The sequence below is a fragment of the Epinephelus fuscoguttatus genome, linkage group LG5 (genome assembly GCF_011397635.1).
Source record: "Epinephelus fuscoguttatus linkage group LG5, E.fuscoguttatus.final_Chr_v1".
Taxonomy (NCBI): Eukaryota; Metazoa; Chordata; class Actinopteri; order Perciformes; family Serranidae; genus Epinephelus; species Epinephelus fuscoguttatus.
In genome coordinates, this window is record NC_064756.1 from 2,736,310 (window position 1) to 2,755,010 (window position 18,701).

General features: G+C 43.4%; 1 protein-coding gene across 1 annotated transcript in view; it reads right to left on the reverse strand.

Moving 5' to 3' along the window:
• Positions 1–18,701, reverse strand: part of sorl1 (sortilin-related receptor, L(DLR class) A repeats containing) — a 123,034-nt gene that overhangs the window by 42,955 nt on the left and 61,378 nt on the right. The window contains exons 7-8 of the mRNA XM_049575786.1: positions 4,061–4,162; positions 1,968–2,137 (exon numbers count right to left, since the gene is read on the reverse strand). Of these exons, the coding sequence (XP_049431743.1) occupies positions 1,968–2,137; positions 4,061–4,162 (272 nt within the window). The remainder of the gene's footprint in view (positions 1–1,967; positions 2,138–4,060; positions 4,163–18,701) is intronic.

The following is an 18,701-nucleotide window of genomic DNA, read 5'->3' on the forward strand; positions in this document are numbered from 1 at the left end:
ACAGGATCTTCCTGATGTGATTACGGAGACACAGAGGAAGAATAAACGCAGAGCTCCGAGGTCAGAGAGAGTTGTGGTGTCAGATCAATAACCTGACACTTATTAGATAAAGAAGCATTACTCTGTGTTTGTAAAGCCTTTGTATCGTCAGTGTTATCAGGCATTTGTGATGCGTACTCCAGGTCTTCCTGTCAGTTCCTCAGGTTGCTATGGGAACTACTCAATTACTAGCAAGCCTGCAGACCCTGGTTAATTTGGACTGCAGGTACACACAGGGTTCATTTTTATGCGCTGGTGTGATTTGCTTGAGCAGGAATCATTTCTGCTACGAAGGAAAAAGGAGCAAATAAACCACAGATATTTATCGTAATGCATATGAAGCATGAAAGTTCATATTTGACCTTTAAATCAAATTGCGTCAGAATGTATGAATGTAGCGTTGGGTTATCCAGAGCAGCGCACTCTCAGAGTGGCAGAGCGCACTCTGGACACTCTGTCTGTGGAGACGGAGCAGCAGAGCGCCGAGCGGAGTGAATGTGTGATTAACTTAACCGTTGGTTCATTCATGTAGAAATATAACGCTGCGTTTCTTCCACCAACAGGGCTCTCATTTTAGTGTAGAGCGTCAGACTGAATTTACCAACGCACCATGTCAGGTCACTCACTCTCCGGGACCGCCAGTGTTACTTGAATAAGTAAACACTGACCAACGGGACCAGACTGGCCGACCCGTATGCTCTCACTCAGTGGATGGATGATGTCACAGGAAGCCAATCTTACAAAGGAGGACCACACTTGTTTGTTTTGCTATGGAAGCTAACGTTAGCTAATGTGCTAAAAAGTTAGCGTTGCAGAGAAATCCAATCTTCCTCTTAATCCCTCCCCAGTTTCTGATGAGGTGGACATGATAACCCTTAATACACATAACCTTATTCATCCCTACAACAGGAAATACTTTTTCCCTAACCTGATATGAAGTGTGCGCTGCACATGTGAGCATTTTTGATGATGGCCTCCGTCCAGTCCTTTGGTCTTATCACATTTAACCATCTTTGTTTTTGTTGACGGGCAGTGGCGGCTGGTTTTGAGCCATGACTCCTTCTATTCTGGCTCCCAATAACACAACAAGACAAACACATTTTAACACTCCTATGGAGCCTACAGCCCTGTGGGGGAGAGGCAGCTGCACCTCCAGCTGATAACATGATGTCATCGTGACGTCGGCCCTGAAAGGGTCGATTAACAAAGTGTAAGATCACGTCAGTTGCTGCCAGATCTCGTGAGAGTTTGTTGGTACAACAGAGACACGTCTTGAACAAAGTTAATTTCCTCCTGATTTGTCTGAACAAATGTGTCAGAATGTTAAGAAGGGTCGAGACTTGAGAAAAATGGGCACAATATTAACTTCAGTGACAGCAGAGGTCATGATCTGTACTCACATTCACTCCTCCCGTTGGAATCAATGGACTCAGGGCTGCAACTAGCCTCCTGAAGGGGCGGGGCAGTGGCAACACCCAAGTGACACAGATACAGGAAATGAATCTAAAGTGGGCCATCTTGGTTTATCAACTGTCTCTGGCCGAACAACTCCAACTCTTCTGGAATCATCATGAAAACGGAGCAACACTTCTGTGTCTGAATGGTCACTCAACTCTTGCTGACTGACTCTAACCAATTGTAGCTTGCTATCTTTCACAACTTGCGTGACACAGGTAACCTGGGGCCGATTTCGCCACCTGACAACACCACCCACACATGTTTATGTATGAAGAAATAAACTTCAGGCTCTCATGTGGAGCAGCCCTTTTTTAGGGTTGAAACCTGTCTGTGTTTTAATGTAAGCAGCCATGTTGTTTGTTGGTGACCCTGAAAAAGGTTTTTAATGATACTAATGATAAATTCTGACTAACCAGCCTGATGGGTTTCTGAAACATCTAAGGTACCGTGCGTGTGTGTGCGTGCAGTACCTGATGAGCGTGTTGCTGCCGGAGCCCTCAGGACTGTAGTACAGAACGTTCTCCAGAGACAGAGAGAAGGACAGGCCCTGTGTGTCTGAGATGTAAAGGTGTGTGGCGTTGTTCAGGTGGTTCACACACACAAACACTTGGTCCTCCGAGGCGTCTGCGATGTAGTACTCCTGTTAGGAGAAGAAGAAGAAGAAGAGAGAGGTCATCCTCAGGTCAGCGACCTCCTGTCTGATCACACTGAGGACGTACTCCTGATGTGAGAAGACGTCATATCACAGTGGAAACATGGACCTGTACACTCTGCTGTGAAGTGTAGGTGGTTCTTCCACCAAAACCAGGATGTCGATGGTGTCACATATTTTTAGAAATAGGAGCCACGCTGTTCATATGCAGGTTGCTTATTTCAGGTTCTCCGCAGCGTACAGGAACAGACGGGAGACAGGAAGAGCTGAGGATGTGATGTGAAACTGACTTTGACTCGACTCACTCCAGAACGATCCAAACACCAATTTATACAAACTCAGAGATCAGTCAGGGATCACAGACTTGACGGTCAGATGAACTCTGGGTTCAGTCACCCTATAGATCTGCATATTCTGCCAAAGCATTTTTCCAATATCCTGCAGTATACCCGTCACCATAACTGGTTTTGTTGGATTATTATGGAGATAAATTTGTTTCAGTATTATTTGTGTGAACAGATCGACACTCCATAAAATAAAATAAAAAATACCTGTGAATTCATTTATAAATAAATGAAAAGCATTTGTGAATACCTTCCTAACTTTTACAACTTTCAAACAGATATTTGTGAATCCAGTTTTTATTTGTGCATCTTAATTTTATGCTTACGGAGACTTTTTTATGTTCATGTCTGGAATTTGTTTGTGTGTTTGCAGATATGCTTTATTTTGAAAAATATTTTTGTGAGTATACAAATCTTTTTTTTGTATTTGTATTTGTAGGAGGTGTTTTATATTTACAGATCAGACATTAACATGTGGATTGTCAGTCTGTTCACACAAATAATGTTGAGACAAATCTCTCTCCATAGATCATATATTATATATAATGATAATATAATAGCACAGTGATGCAAGTGCCTTTTCAAAGTGCAATGAACCTTTGATTCTTAAGAATATTCAGACATTGGAATATGAAAAAATATTTAACGTATTTATATAAAAGTTATTAACAACTCTTATTATATACAAGAAAGCACATCAAAAATTGAAGTTCCTTTATGGAGGAGCCATTTGTATCAAGCAAATTTTGCAAGTGCAAGTTTTCCATTTGTATCAAGCATCAAATAAGCTGTTTGAGTTCATTTGTCTTACTTGACGTTGCACGTCCTTCAGTGGCGACTACTGAGCATCGCAATGTTGATGCTGAAACGATATATCGTGCAGCCTTACGTTAACGCTTATTAGAGCTACATTACGTCAACAGCTAACTTACAGAAAATAAATTTGCCGTTCTGTTACATTACATGGAGGGTTATCCCCTGAAGATTACTGTAACAATTAATTTCATTTCATACACTAAAATTCCATGACTTTCCTAGATTTTCCATGACCGTGGGAACCCTGTACAGTGACACAGCTTTATCAAAAAACAAGTTAATATTTTGCCACGAGTCAAGATTTGTCCAAAGGAAAACAGCTCACTCCTTGAAAACTCATATACATCTGAAAAAAACAAACAAGCGATGCGTCTTGCGACTGACCAACACGCTCTGGGAGCACCACAGTTGCCTCCATAATCTGGTCAGCGTGCTACAGTCGGCTCCCGGGATGGACGGCCTGAGAGCCGAGTGGTTTGCTGGTGGATTAACGGAGCGGAGGATGAAGTTTCTCAAGGACAAAAACAAGGATTCTTTGGCTCGTTGCCGGAGGCTGGCAAACTAACGACTATCAGGACTATTAGATGTTTGAAGTCTAGCTGGTGCTACTCAACAGTTTTTGATACGACAAAGACATTTTGGTCTGAGGATCGACACCCAGCCCCGTCAGCTCGTCATTCAGTCTGCTGATTAGGCTCTCATAAACTCTTTATTTCTTTAAATCACTGCAGTAGATGTGACAGAGACTCACTGTGATTGGATGTCGGGTCATAAACTGGGCAGCTTTCATTGGTTGGCGGTTGTAGGAGACCCAGAGCTGAACAGATGAAGGCTCGTGGCTTCCAAACAGTTTCTGGAGAGGCAGGAGACACAGAGACAGAGACAGTTCATTCAGCTACTCGTCATCATCATGTCAAACCCTTGATCATCTCAGAGGCAGACAATCCAGTAACATGCTCTGATTTTGTCGACATCATGTGACGCTGCAGAAGGAATTTTATGAGTCAGCAGAAATCTTGATCTTCAAAATCCCCCGAACAAATCATTTTCATAAAAGCATCTCATGACATTTTGTTGACTGATGTAAGACACAGAGACGCTGCTGAACCAGAGAGGGTCTGTGACTCTCTGGAAGTCCTGACTTTGTTTTCTTTAAACAGAGGACACTGTCACGTGTGGAGTAAAGCTGGACAGCGCTGTCCTCAGAGCAGTGAGGGACAGGATAATAACAAGACACTTTGGTTATCTGGAGCGTCCTGATGATGTTTTTCTGTCTCAGTATACTGAGCTCCAACAGCTGAGTCAGAAAACATTCAGCATCCAGACCTAAGAAGACTCAGCGGGGTACAAGAATCTGTGTGTGTGTGTGTGTGTGTGTGTGTGTGTGTGTGTGTGTGTGTGAGAGAGAGACACAGAGACAGAAACTCCAAAGGCACGTCTTCATTGTCATTACAAATACATTAGGAAGCTGCTGGAAGGAGCAGAGCTCTGATCTTTTATGAATTATAAGCGTGCAGACCAGACAGAGCTGAGGACGGGAGCAGATCTAATTTCTGTGTGTGTGTGTGTGTGTGTGTGTGTGTGTGTGAGATCCTCAGAGACTGAGTGTGTGTGAGAGAGAGCCAGTGAAGGAGGAACAGAAGCATCTTCTGATCACAGTCCCGGGACAGACTCCAGAGTTTCGGATAAGTGATGATTTTCCTTTGAACCATGACAAATGATCGACCCACCATACACCAGCACTGCCATGACATGATGCATGTGCTGTATGTAGAGTGATACACGGGATACATATGATTTCGTGCCGTTCCTAAGTGGCGTGCGGCTCCGACAACTTGAAGTATTTTACTGCTGGAGAGACCGTCTTTCCATAAAACTTTCAACGCAGTGAAAAGACACAAACACTTCTGAAACTGCTGCAACATGACCAGAGAAGACAGAGACAATGGGCTTTACTCAAAGGGTAGAACACCTACAACTACTGTGAGACTTCAATTAATAGCCCGGGCTATTGTTTGCTTAAATCACTGAAATCAACAGGCCTGTATTTGGGACAGGCCTTTAAATCAAATTGTTTATTCAAACCACTGTGAGTACTGATTGTATAATAATTAGGCTTTAGATAATAAACCAACTATGAATCATTTGATCTCGCTCCGACAGACAGAGCATCACAGAGAGAGTTATGGCACCTGGTGTACCGACACAACACCACTTTATCCTGTTAAAACAATCCTCACAGCTTGGATTCATTTTCATAAAAAACCCTTTTGATTCTTTTGACCTGAGTCTTTACAGACTAAAGGAAGGATGAATAACTTACAGGGTAATCGAGGAATGCACACATCATTTCAAGGTAGCCAACGACCTGGTTTATACATCTGAAGAACTGCTACAAAAAAATGAACTGCTTGGCAACCAGACCAGGCCTCTAATTGAGACAGGCCTGTATTTGACAAAATGTGAAGCCACGCCAGGCTAGTAACAGAGACAGGGTGTTTAGTTGACAACTTACGGGAGTTAGTTTTAAATTCACCCATTGCTTTTATATTTTTGCTTTGTGTTGTATTTGTAGAAAACATCTCAATTTCACAGTATCATGGTGTTAAGAATCATTATTATCAGTCAGAATGACCTTTAAGGGAATGAAGACAGAAGGCACGCTTCAGTCAAGACAACTTGAGTCAAAGAAAACTTTATTTACATTGCAGTATTATAAATGGTGGTATGGCTCTGTTCTGGGGCCTCCCTGCCCTTCCATGCGCCTACAGAAATGACACTGATAAGTCAGACACAGCATGAAAAGGAGGAGCTGGGGTGGAGGCAGGTTGCAAAGCAGCTTGCGGAGGAAGCAGCAACAGGAGGCAGGCCAGAGCAGTTTAAATAGGGCGCACTGGATGAGATTCACCAACTGGTTGCATAGAAGGAATCATGTGATCTATCAGCTGACTCCCTTCATCAATCAGCTGATCCATCAGGTGACTGGACTGCTTGGGCTAGATAAGCAACTGTACACAGTCTGGTTTCACAGTATACTTTGAAACTGGTACATTGCTGCAACTCTAATTATGTGTAAAGCACTGTGTAACGTTGGTTTTGATAAGTGCTGTACAAATAAATCTACTCATCATCTAACTGCATTTACCTCCTTTGCATTTTAATCCAGGAGCTCACTTTCCTCTCTGTGCTCATCAAGACTCGACTCTCTGCTCCTAATTACATTGCTCTAACGGCTGACGTACCGTCTACTCTTTGCATTTGCGTCTCTGCTCTCTCAACTGAACATTTATTTAGTGATTGTGGCCTCAGTTCAAACTAACAGAGCAGCTTCATTATTTCACCCTGGACCACCATGTTGGAGGCTTTAACAGAAACACCCTCCAGAGAAAGAGATACAAAGAGAGAGTGAGAGAACTGAAGGATAGAGACAGCTTTGGAAAGCTATAAAATGAATCAGAACAAAGAAGTCAGGCCAGAATTCAGTGAGCTGAGCTGCACATTCACTCTCTGTTCAGCCTGATGGAAATGTTAGATTAATATAAAGAGCCATGATACTGGACATTTATTAATAATCACATATCAGCCATTCAGTATCAGCGCCTCTCATAGGTAAGGTCGGGGTCTGATAGCATTTTATCAAACACGAACACTCTAATGATTGAGTTTATCAGCTCTAAATCCTTCTAGATCACTTACTGAATCCAACTCGGTTTAAAACGTAATATTCGGTTTCTTGCTGGCTGGAGAGCAGGAGCACCAGTTTCTGGACAAATCCTTGTATGTAATGATCAATATATGGATCTGTATCGATATATTGATTCAGTGATTACCTATCCAATGTCTAAAAGATTTATCCATATCATCATCTTCAGGATATGCCTTTATTTTGAAAGTCTGTGTCACCATCAAACAGCAGCAGGAAGATACTGTTGAGCAGCAAAGAGAAGGCCGATGAGGATAACGTTACTTACTTGGAAATATTTTTGGATTCTGGAGAAAATACACGTAGACAGAGAACATGTCGTACGTAAATAAATGATGCCGTTATGGGATAAAACACAACATACCTGCCTGGTCAGCATCTCACTCTGCTAACTTCTCTCTACGGCAACATCACTGCTCTGTTTTAACAATGTTTGACTAAATAAACATGCATGCAGGCTGAAATTCAACCAAGCCGCTCTGTTGGGAAATGCAGCGACTGAATAAGGAAATCTTTGTCAGCTGCTAGACTAATTTATGCAATGTAAACATGCTAAAGCTAATAATGGTGACGAGCAAAAAACAAGCGTTCAGTCTATGAACCCTGACAGTTATTACTGAGCTGAATTTGATACTTGTGTTAAATGATCTTGTTGTTTTATGGCTGTTTGGAGAAGCGGGACAATCCCAAGTTCTATGAAAATGATGGTTTGGATTAAAATCGAAAGATTTCTTCCAGAATGTTCTTGCTGACAGAAAGGTTAGCTTATCCCATGTGCTGTTTTATGTGTTAGTGGAGTCGGTTTTACATTACTTTACTGCACTTTAATGGTGACAGTTATTTACATTATTTACGTGTTGTTTTTATCTTTTGTGGCCAAAAGCAAAAAAGGGGGTGGCTTTGTCTTCTGTATCAGTCTGTGTTAAATTATATCGTCACATATTAACCCTTTTTATACAGGAGTTGTGCAAATTTACAGGAAAGCCCAATCAGTGTTTTTTCAGCATTGGCAGTATAAAAACAAAATCGGGGAGTGCAGCAAAATGCCGCCTACCTACTTTTGTTTATACAGAATGTGCCTTTTTCGGGGCAATGGGGGGCGTGAGCAAGTAACAAAACGTGTAGCTCAGCGTGTGACGTAAACAGTGACGTGGGAGGGAGGCCGCGGCTGGTCAGTCCTTCGGTGATTCTCTCATAAGTCGGCCCGTTCTTCACCGTCCCCGTCATCTGACGGTTAATGGCCTCTTCGTTTGTGAGGACAAGGAGGGCGCACAATTCCTTGTCTCCCCAGTTGCTCATCTTTACAGTGGTGATTTGCACCACCACTATTCTTAATATTATCTGTTATCTGATACTTCATTCCTTCAGTTTCTGGAGTTTTTAGTTTAACTGAAATGTTAAATATCAGCTATCAGAGAGCTCAGTTTTGACATAGTGGTGCTAGTTTTCAGAAAAACACTGTGTGTGTGTGTGTGTGTGTGTCTTGGAGGATTTGTGTCCATCCTTGACTGAGCATCTCCAGTCTCTAGCAGAGCATTTCAGCCTCTTCCATTCAGTCTATAGATGTATCTCTCGTCGTGCCAACATGGACTGTGTGGTGTGATGTTCGTGCTCTGCAGCAGCTCCACTGAGACTAACAGAACTAAAGATCAATATGGTATCACATCATGTAGAATACAGGCAGATATATATTCTGAGGCATGGAGAAAGTCTTCTTATAGACTGAAGAAGAACATCAGAACTGACTCCGACTGCAGCCTGTTAATTGTGGGTCTGGAGTCGTGTTCACTCGTATTTTATCAAGGCTTTCAGGTCAGTTTACTTTGTGAGTCAAGAGGGAAAATTGGACAGGAGAACGTCAGCTATGTATTTTCAGATTTAAGTGGCGTGGCAGTTATATATTTTTCCACTCAAACCACAGATTGCATTACAATGGCAACTGTAAATGAGCCACACATTCCACTCTGAGCTCATGTTCTCTCAGACTGATCCTCTTGAAACTCTCAAATCCCCGAGATGAGATGTGGCTCTCAGGCCTCAGATCAACTCAGCCAAGGTGGCAAACAGACACATTCACAATAGCTCTGAATGTATTAGAGTTTTCTACAATACTGCACCCTGAGAGTGAGCTAGGAAATATAAAGTCAGGGTAAAATTATATGTCATGTTTGCAGCTGATGTCGAACCTTCATGCTTCTGCAACAAAGCTGCATCGTGCCACTAATGCTGGGTTCCGACTACATGACACATATGTCCATTCTGACAGCCATTACTACACCTGCACCGACACACCAGTCAGTTCACCACTCACCACACAGCACACGCCTCCCCTCCTCTATCGCAAGAGTTCTCCGCTCCAACGGACAGGCAAACAAAAAAGTCACATGGTCAAACGGCGCCGTCCAGGACCCCGCCGATCCTTGAAGAATCATGGTGTGGCACGGAGGTTAACCAGCTTATTATTCAACGCTTGTTCAATGGGTAGCAGGTTGCTAGCTCAGCTGGTCTCCGTCTTTTCCTTGATGTTTACATTTGGAAACCGCAACCTGGATAGCTAGCAGCTGACGAGCTAGAAGTCGGCAGAAGGAAAGTTTACAGGCTGGTGAGGTGATGTCCTCATCCCAATGAGTGACTCACAACCACACGCCCCTGCACCAACCACAATAAACTCTGCCAGTACTTGCAAAACAGACATATGAGCCTGAATTTAGCACAAATCCATGCCGTCCATGCCTACATCATCTTCCAGGTTAAGACTCTGGTGTAACCTGCAACATGAAGGTCATGTGACCAAGCTAGCGCTACTGCAACAAAGCTAATCTGCTACAATATTTTATTACCAGCTCAGCTGACCACGACAGGCTGTGGCTTATCACAAGGTAACCCTCAAAGACCACCACATCATCATCGGTCCCAAATCTCTGATCAACTGGCAAAGACTCCACTGTGCTCACCTCCCCCCACGCCCCTAACCTTGGTGTCATCTCTGATCAAACCCTCTCCTTACTGATGTCAAACACATCACCAAAACATCCATCTCAGAAACATCGCCCGCCTCCGTCCATCCCTCTGCTCTTCAGCTGCAGAGACTCTCATTCACACATTCATCACTTCCACACTTGACTTCGATAGTCTCCTCTTCGGTTCTACATCCGAAACTCTAAAGAAACGACGTCTTCTCACTCACTCCCACACTTGTGACCACATCACCCACATCCTTCATAACCTCCACTGACTCCCCATCCCCCAGCGTATCCACTTCAAACTCCTCATCATCACCTATAAATGCCAACCTCCTGCCCCCAACAGCAGGACTACCCACTGCTCCTGAGGGTACAGGGCCTTCTCCACTGCTGCTCCCAAGACATCGAAAACGCCTTCTCACTCTCCACCTTCAAGAAATCTTTTAAAACTTCCCTTCTTATGGATTTCTTTTTTCAAGGACAGTTGAGCTACAGGCTTCTTCACTGATGATCTTCTTACAGCACAAGAAGACAAGCGGTGTAAAAAAGAAGCCAACTGACGCCTCCGGCTGTCTCCATCCATCACATGACCTTCACCTTGCAGGTCACAGCAGTACCTCAAGAGTCTCCCCACGGCCAGACGGTACATTCCCGTCATAAAGTGCCCGGTTCCTCCGTCATAATTCAGACCTATTTCGCTGCCATGCTGTAATATTTGGCATTTCCGCTGAATCACACGTATATTTTCCAGGATTTATATGAACCTAATGAAACCACCACACGAGTGCAGCCTGTATATTTCCCAGTAAGCCACAAGGCCACACAGTGAGAGCTCCACATCCACACAGTAAACAGCCACAAGGTGACATTTGTTAATGAATGGCCCAGAGGAAGAGCACATGTTCACTGCTGCCGTTTTGTTTTTTTGGGTTTTTTTTTTAAGGTCGACATTTTATTATACGAAGGTACCTGAACTGACAACGAAACAAGCTGGAAATGTCACAAGCCAAGTCCTCTGAGGCAGAGTGCCTTCTGCTTGTTTCACAGCTGAATCCTATCAGACCTTCATGTGCTTTACTCTCCTCTGTCCCGGCGTAGATCTCTGGGATCATCTGTTACATAGTCATGACCCACTGGCCCAACGCACCTCAGGAAATGCTGTTATCAAGATGGGCTTGTGATACAGAGTAAAGCCAACCATTTTATCTGCAGTTTCTCTGTTCGAGAGGATTTCAGGTGCTTATGTAAATGCTTTATGGTAAGTGTTTCTGTCTTTTGTAGTGCATGTTGGATTCTTTAAAATCAGTCAGCTACGTGTACGGCATCAACACTCCAGAACAGTTTCCGTCCCTCCTCAAGTCTAGTGCATGGTTAACATTAAACAAGGCAGCAAGAACGGTCTTACGGTGTGGGTTTGGAAAAAAAAAGTGAGTGACCTACATATTATAATGGGATGGCCCACTGGCCAAAAATCAGTTATTGAAGTTTTATTGATAATGATAATGAATATGCATATTTGTAAGATTAGTTTTGGGTGATTCTGCCTTTACTGAGAGGTGTTAGGTGATGGATAGACAGGAAAGGCTGGAGAGACACAGACGGGGGATGACACGGAGCAAATCTCTAATCTCTCTGGCCACACTCACTTTGTTCAACTTAGAAATTTCAGATCCAGCTCTTCTCCAGTTACTAGTGGTGTTCCTCAGGGCTCTGTCTTTGGTCCCCTTTTATTCATTTTCTACCTTTTCCCTCTTGGACGTATCTTCAGAAAATCTGACACTCAATTCCCTGCTCCCTATCCAGTTCCCTCTCTGATGGCTTATTTGACATTTAATCTTGGCTCTTTTACAACTACCTCAAACTTAACAGTGAGGCTCTCCTTGCAGATACTTAATCCACTTTGGCTAAATCGCATAGTTTCTCTCTGACCATTGATAACTCCAAAGTCCGTCCATCCCCTCAGGTTAAGAGTCTGGGTGTCATCCTGGACAGTACATTGTCCTTCGAGGCCCACATTCATTCGAACCTTTATTTAAGACTCAAATCAATTCAGGGAGACCCTCATTTTCAAATGATGCCAAGCACTAACATGTGGGAAAAATCCAGGAGGTAAAGCAAACGTTGAAGAAGAGTACACTTGCAAGATAAATGTTCCAACCACACCAGAGTTCGTTTGTAACCGGACTGAGCCCACCTCTTCAAGGTCTCGGTCCAGTTGTTTTGGTGCACACCTGAGTGTGATTGCTGTGTTCCGACCTGAACAGACGAACCGCACTGAGGGGGCAAATGAACCTGAGTTTGATTAAAATGAACCAAACAGGGCAGGTGTGAAAGCAGCCTGAGAAAAATGTCACTGTCCTTTAATCCAAGTGTCTTTTCACAGGAATAAGACGATCACACACTGTCACTTGTACAGTATAAAGATGAAACAGGGCGCAAAAGTGGGACTTTAAAACGTGAGGTGGAAACGATGCTGCCGTACACTTTGGCTGCTTTAGAATTAAAAAAATAAGAGCACTACTTGTGTGCACTACAATGTGGGAACCTGTAGCTCTAAACAATAGCTCACCTCTTCTGGGAATTTCCGGTAAAATATCAAAACACAGAGGAGGACAGTGCCAGGAATTTTCTGCTGTCTGGGGTATTCACTGAACTGAATTGTTTCAAGATCTGCGAGCAGAGCTTCAGAAACCACTAGAAAGTATGCTGTGCTTTGATGGGAGGAATCATTCCCCGTCCAATCTCCACTTCCTGTTTTCTTCTCTGTCTGTCCCAGACTTTCTCTGCAGAGAATCTGTGATCTAAATGACAAGGAATATGGCTAACAGATAAGCGTGGAGAGAAGGGATGGGCCTTATCGACAGCCCCATTACATCTACTAAGCCGGTTATCTTCCCCGGGTCTCCTCGATGGGACCAAAGGCTGGGGTCTTTAAGGTCTGATTAGCACTCTATTCCTCAGGATCCCTATTGCTAGATAAAACTCTCCATTTCTGGCTCTTTAATTAGCTTAAGCAGCTTGGCACTGCCAAAAGCACTTGTGATATTCCATTATTCTAATCCTATTAGTGCGAGAGCCAAAGACAGAAGAGGAGAGAAAGTAACTGAGACTAGACGAGAAAAATCATTCTTTTTATAGCTAATGAGGATGGTAGAGAAATACAGATAGCTCTTCTGCTAGCAGCTAGCTGCATGCGGAGCACTAAGTGACTAATAGAGCGGATGCTTTGTGACGGGTCAGTCTGTATCTGTTCCGCTTCCCTCCGCACACACAGCCCAGAGGCAGCGGCTGTGCTGAGGGCTGTGCGGGTCCGTCTGACTGGTCTCATCAGCTCTGGAGGTCTGACTCAGAGCTCAGACAGGAGGCAGGTCACAGACGGGTCAATCACAGCAACTGCATGCAAACACTAAGACGCTCTCTGTGCTTTAAAGGACGAACCATGAAGCTGCACAGCAGTGACTCAGCTACTGAACGAATTATGCCGGTACTAATGAACATCAATTTATGTTAAAGAGATGGTTCCGATTTTTTGAAGTGAGGTAGTGGGGAGTATTTATCCTCAAACAGTAACACAAACTAACCAACTGATCGAGGCAGCTGTAGACGAGCAGCTCCTGTGTTCAGAGAGCTAAAATTACTGTTTTTCTCAATGGAGTCTGGTGGATTTGAAGAAAGAAAAAAAAAAAGAGAGGAAGTGAAGCATTAACAGCTTCCCTATCACAATGGGCTGTCTGACAGAAAGCTACAGCAATGAAAATACTGTAAATATAGTACACACTTAAACTGACATTCATTTTTTAGGTGATTAAAATACGTTTTGCTGCTGACCCCTTCACAGCACTACATTGTTAAAGGGAAATTTCGGTTTATTTCAACCTGTCTCCTATCGTCCTAAATTTGTTTCAAGTGACTAGTGACATAAAAATAATAGTTAGCATGTTAGCCGTTAGCCTAGATACAGCCGGGGCGCATAGTAAGTCCACTAAACAAGCTTTTTCTCCACAAAGACCGCCTCATATCGTTAGGATAAATGTCAGAGAACATATAGAAAACCACATGTAAACGTGTTGTCTTACCTTACCAGTGTGCACACTGACGAAGAGTTTCGTGAAATTGAAGAACGGAGGAGGAGAGAGAGAGAGAGAGAGAGGCGCAACAGGTAGAGGACGAGAGAGGAGGAATGGCTGCTGCAAGGCTGTGTAGCTCTGGAGATTGGTGGTGTACCTGTGAATGCTGTGCCCCAGTGCCCACAGAAGAGGAATGCCTCTGTTGCAAGGAATGGGACCGGTTGCAGCCTTATTTTCAAGGTCTGGATGTGACCGAGGATGAGACACCTCCACCTGGAGTGGTATCCAGCTGGGCTTTATCTAGAGCTGGCGAGATATATTTCAGGCCGCACTTTGGAAAGCAGAGCTAGATGGTAAACAAACATGGCAGCACACCGGTAAGGTAAGACAACATGTTTACATGTCGTTTTCTATATGTTCTCTGACATTTATCCTAACGATATGAGGCGGTCTTTGTGGGAAAAAAGCTTGTTTAGTGGACTAACTTTGCACTTGAAGGTTGCCCGTTCACTTACGTTTTAACAGGTCTGACGCTACTATGCGCCCTGGCTGTATCTAGGCTAACGGCTAACATGCTAACTATTATTTTTATGTCACTAGTCACTTGAAACAAATTTAGGACGATAGGAGACGGGTTGAAATAAACTGAAATTTCCCTTTAAGCTTCCATGTTTGACTCCAGCCATTCTCCACTGTCTGTAGATTATGTCCTTTTGAATCGGTGCCAAATTTTGGTACCTGAGAGCACATCTGGGAGAGAACGCCAGGTTCAGACAGGAGACAAAAGCACCCTGAAGCGCCCTGAAGCTGGGAAACTGGGAAGCTAGCAATGGAGCGCCACGGTCAACAGCAGAGCTCCTCTGAGCCGCCAGCTCCAGACAGGAGGCAGAGGTGCCGCAAAGCACCGTGAAGGTGGGAAGCGCCATGGAGCTTCATTGGCTTCCCGGCAAACAAAAACTGCAGCGATAGTTTTTGCTGTTTCTTTTCCATTTTATTTTTGAAACGACCTAGTATCACTGTGTGTGTAACTGTGTCTTAAATTATTCCACATTTTGTCAGTTGTGTCTGAACAGAGCGAGACAGAGACGAGCAGACACAAACACAAGCAGACAGAGACAGATAAACTAAATGTGATTAGAAAAGAGCAGAGAAGCAGCAGAGCTTGTTGACCTGCATGAGTTGCTACAGAGAACAGGATCGTGACACGAGCAGTAGTGAGCAACGCAAAGCACTGCGAGACATCAGGACACAGCAGCTATGGTAGAGACTGGGTACTATGAGATGACGTGGACGAGTTCAGATCTTATCCAGCTTAATAACACAGTGGAATGTTGAAGGTTTGCTGCATTATCAACTGCCGTAACCGCTCTCCACCCGACTGGTAAACATGTGTTACGCAATGACCCAAACCAGCAAACTGGAGCTGAGAGTTTCCTGTAATGACATCACTGACCACCTACTTGCTGTTGGTTATACTGTCTGTCACCTCCACTAAATATCACAATATAAAATATGTGCGTTCTGCTTACAAAGTACAAGCACAGAGAGACAGCAAGTATGATCTCGAGCACACGGCTGATATCCTACATGGTTTGTTCACATGACGTTATAGAGGGACAGAGAGACGCATGCTTGCTGTTAGGACACGGTGTTAGGTTGACTTTATTAGACATTATGATGGGAGAGATTTAAATACATTGGACTTCAACAGATTTTCCAGGTCAAAAACCGAATAACGGAAATAGTTGAAGTTGGATTGTTGCACGTCTGAAAGTTGTTCAATTATTTGTCTGCTATATGACCAACCTGCCCGAACTCTGTGATATTTTCTGACAAGCTTATCCGAGCTGAAACATCACTAGTTCGTACAGATCGGGGACGTTTTTTTGATGGCGGCACACGGACATGCAGCGGCTCAGTGCTCTGTACTCTTTAATTAGTTTACTCACAGTTTACTTCTTACTGAGTGCCACGTATGCACTGGCATGTTAGATACAGTCGGCATGAAGTGCTTGTTATCGGTTTGCTGCCCAGAAACTGTGTTTTCAACCAGGAAGACCCCAGACACGACATCCCATCGGGGCTCATCAGACCACCGGGATCTCTGGGGATTAATGTCCCAGCTGGAAAGCGACGGAGGCGGCGCAGAGAGAGGAAGCAGAAGTGAGGCTGCTGTGCCGGGATACGAACCAGGCTATGCAGGGACCCGCACAAGCCTCCGCCCCCGAGCCTCTTTGTCACAAATGCAAGATCACTTTCCAACAAGATCGAGGAGCTGGAGCTCACCATATCCACGCAGAAAATCATTCAGGACTGCTGTGTTATGGTTATCACCGAGACATGGCTCAACCCAACTAACCCGGCGGGGGCTGTTGCGCTAGCGGGCCGCTCAGCACACCGAGCCCCCGGATCACATCACAACAAAATGTGCAAGAATTTGTTTATGTGCAATAATTTTATGAGCCTTTTATTTTATCTCTTTTAAGTGCATATGTTGGCATGATGAGTGTATGGTCTGTCTACTGTGTAGATGAGAGTATGAGTGATGGATCAATGCATTTATTTACTTACTCTTACTTTCCATTTATTTTTATTGTCTGGTCTTGAATGCAACTGAATTTCATTGTATGTTCTGTACAATGACAAAGTAATCTAATTTCATTTATTTTTGCTGTCACACTTCTTTGCTCTCTTGTTCAGCTTCTGTCTCAAGGAATGTCAAACTTGCTCTTGGACCAGTCCATCCTTGTTTTTTGACTCCGTTAAAAAAAAGCAGATCCGAAAGTACGGATGCTACTACCCAGAATGCAATACCCCATGATGTCATTGCCTATTCTCTACAAAGAGAGAATGCAAGAGCGCAACTACGTCACTGAAGCTTGCATTACAGAGAGATTAGAGAACTAAGAAAGGGTACAGTTGGGTACTGGTACCAGTATCCGTTCAAATGTGAACAGTATCCGACCCTAGTGTCCATCACCTGTACACATTTACCTTTTGTTTTTACCCTAACCCTAAAAGACAATACCTCCAGAGAAGAATAATCTTGTCAGGTAATAAATCACAGTGTACAAGACACAGTACACTATCACTGCCCTCTGCGGCTCTGGTGTAACAACAGCATGACATACGAGGAGACTGTGAGCGCCTCAACTCACCATACATCCTCCATGTTTATGGAAAAACAGCTCCAGAGCAGCAGAAACTCAGAGACAGTACAGACGCACTCATCAATAACCATCTGTCATCTTTATGTCTCTTTACTGCAACATTAAACTCTCTGAGCTTATCTGGATATCAGTAATGTTCACTGTTCCCTCCTGACTTCCTTCATCATATGCAGCAGTGATGAATCGATGTAGAAACGACCGTCTGTGAGGAAACAGCAGAAAGAAAACTCAAACAAGCCGGCTGAGTGTTGGCGGTGTTATTGTGCCCTCTTGTTCTCAAAGCCTCTCTGTCGTTTCCATGTCAGCCATCCCCAGATGGATCAGTATCAGGTCACAGACTAATTTGAGAAGGTTTTGTTCTCAGATCTATATGCACCTGTGGATTGATAGAATTTAGCACAGTGGTTCTGTCAGTTCTGGAAACAGCTACGGTGAGTGCAAACTATAATCTGTACTGAGCACAGATGGTTCATATTTGACTTTGGAAATAAATAATCTGAACTCAAAGTCAACTTACTACCTTTTTGCAGCTTTCAATCAGACCTCATGGGCTTCATTTTGTCAGACTATAAACTGAAAGTCTTTCTCACACCGTGTTTACAGTTTTGATGATGTTCTCATCACTTAAACAGACACTGGTGACGCTGTATTAAAAATGTTTTTCTGCAGTACAACAATATTCTGTTGTGAAACTGTTGTTGCATGAGATGATGCACAACTTTATGACTTCCCTAATCTGATTATCAGTAAGAACCCAGTATAGCTAACGCACTTCCTCTTTCCGCATCAGCAGAAACATCTGAGAGTGTCAACATGTTTTTATCTGACTGCTGTGTAAGATCTGCATCACTTATTGCAGCATTTTGTATTTCCATTTTTACGTTGCCTGTATGTTGTCGAATGTTGTTTTTTATGGGATGTCCTTTGGTAAAACCAAAAGACATTTCTACATTGTAAACAAAAGTTTTAATATTTGTATATAATCTATTTCCTTATATAGAGAAATGGGGGTGTGACAGTTTGCTGATTGCAGATAGCGGGAACGTGCTTGTCAGTGTACGCAGGGTTTATACGTCTGTGTTGAATTAATGCAGGACCATCGGCCTGGAAATGGAAACGAAGCTTTTATTTACTTTTGAGTCCTGTGTGTGATTTATTCTGAGTTCATGTGAGTAGCAAAAAACTGCTACACACTAGGCTAATTCATACAATGTAAAATGCCATATGCTTGTGCTAATAATGTTAGCATGCTGTATTTATGGGGAGTCTTGTTTAGTATAGGACAATGTATTTTTCGGTGAACAGTGTCAGTTGTAATGGAGCCAAATTTTGTAACATTGTTAAATGCTGCTGTTGTTCCTGATATTAGTAGAGGAAAAGTCTGTTAGCCACGAGGCTAATTTATACAATGTAAAATGCCATAAGCCTGTGCTATTCCTGTTAGCATGTTGTATTTGTGGGGAAAAATAAAGTTATCTAGTATATGACA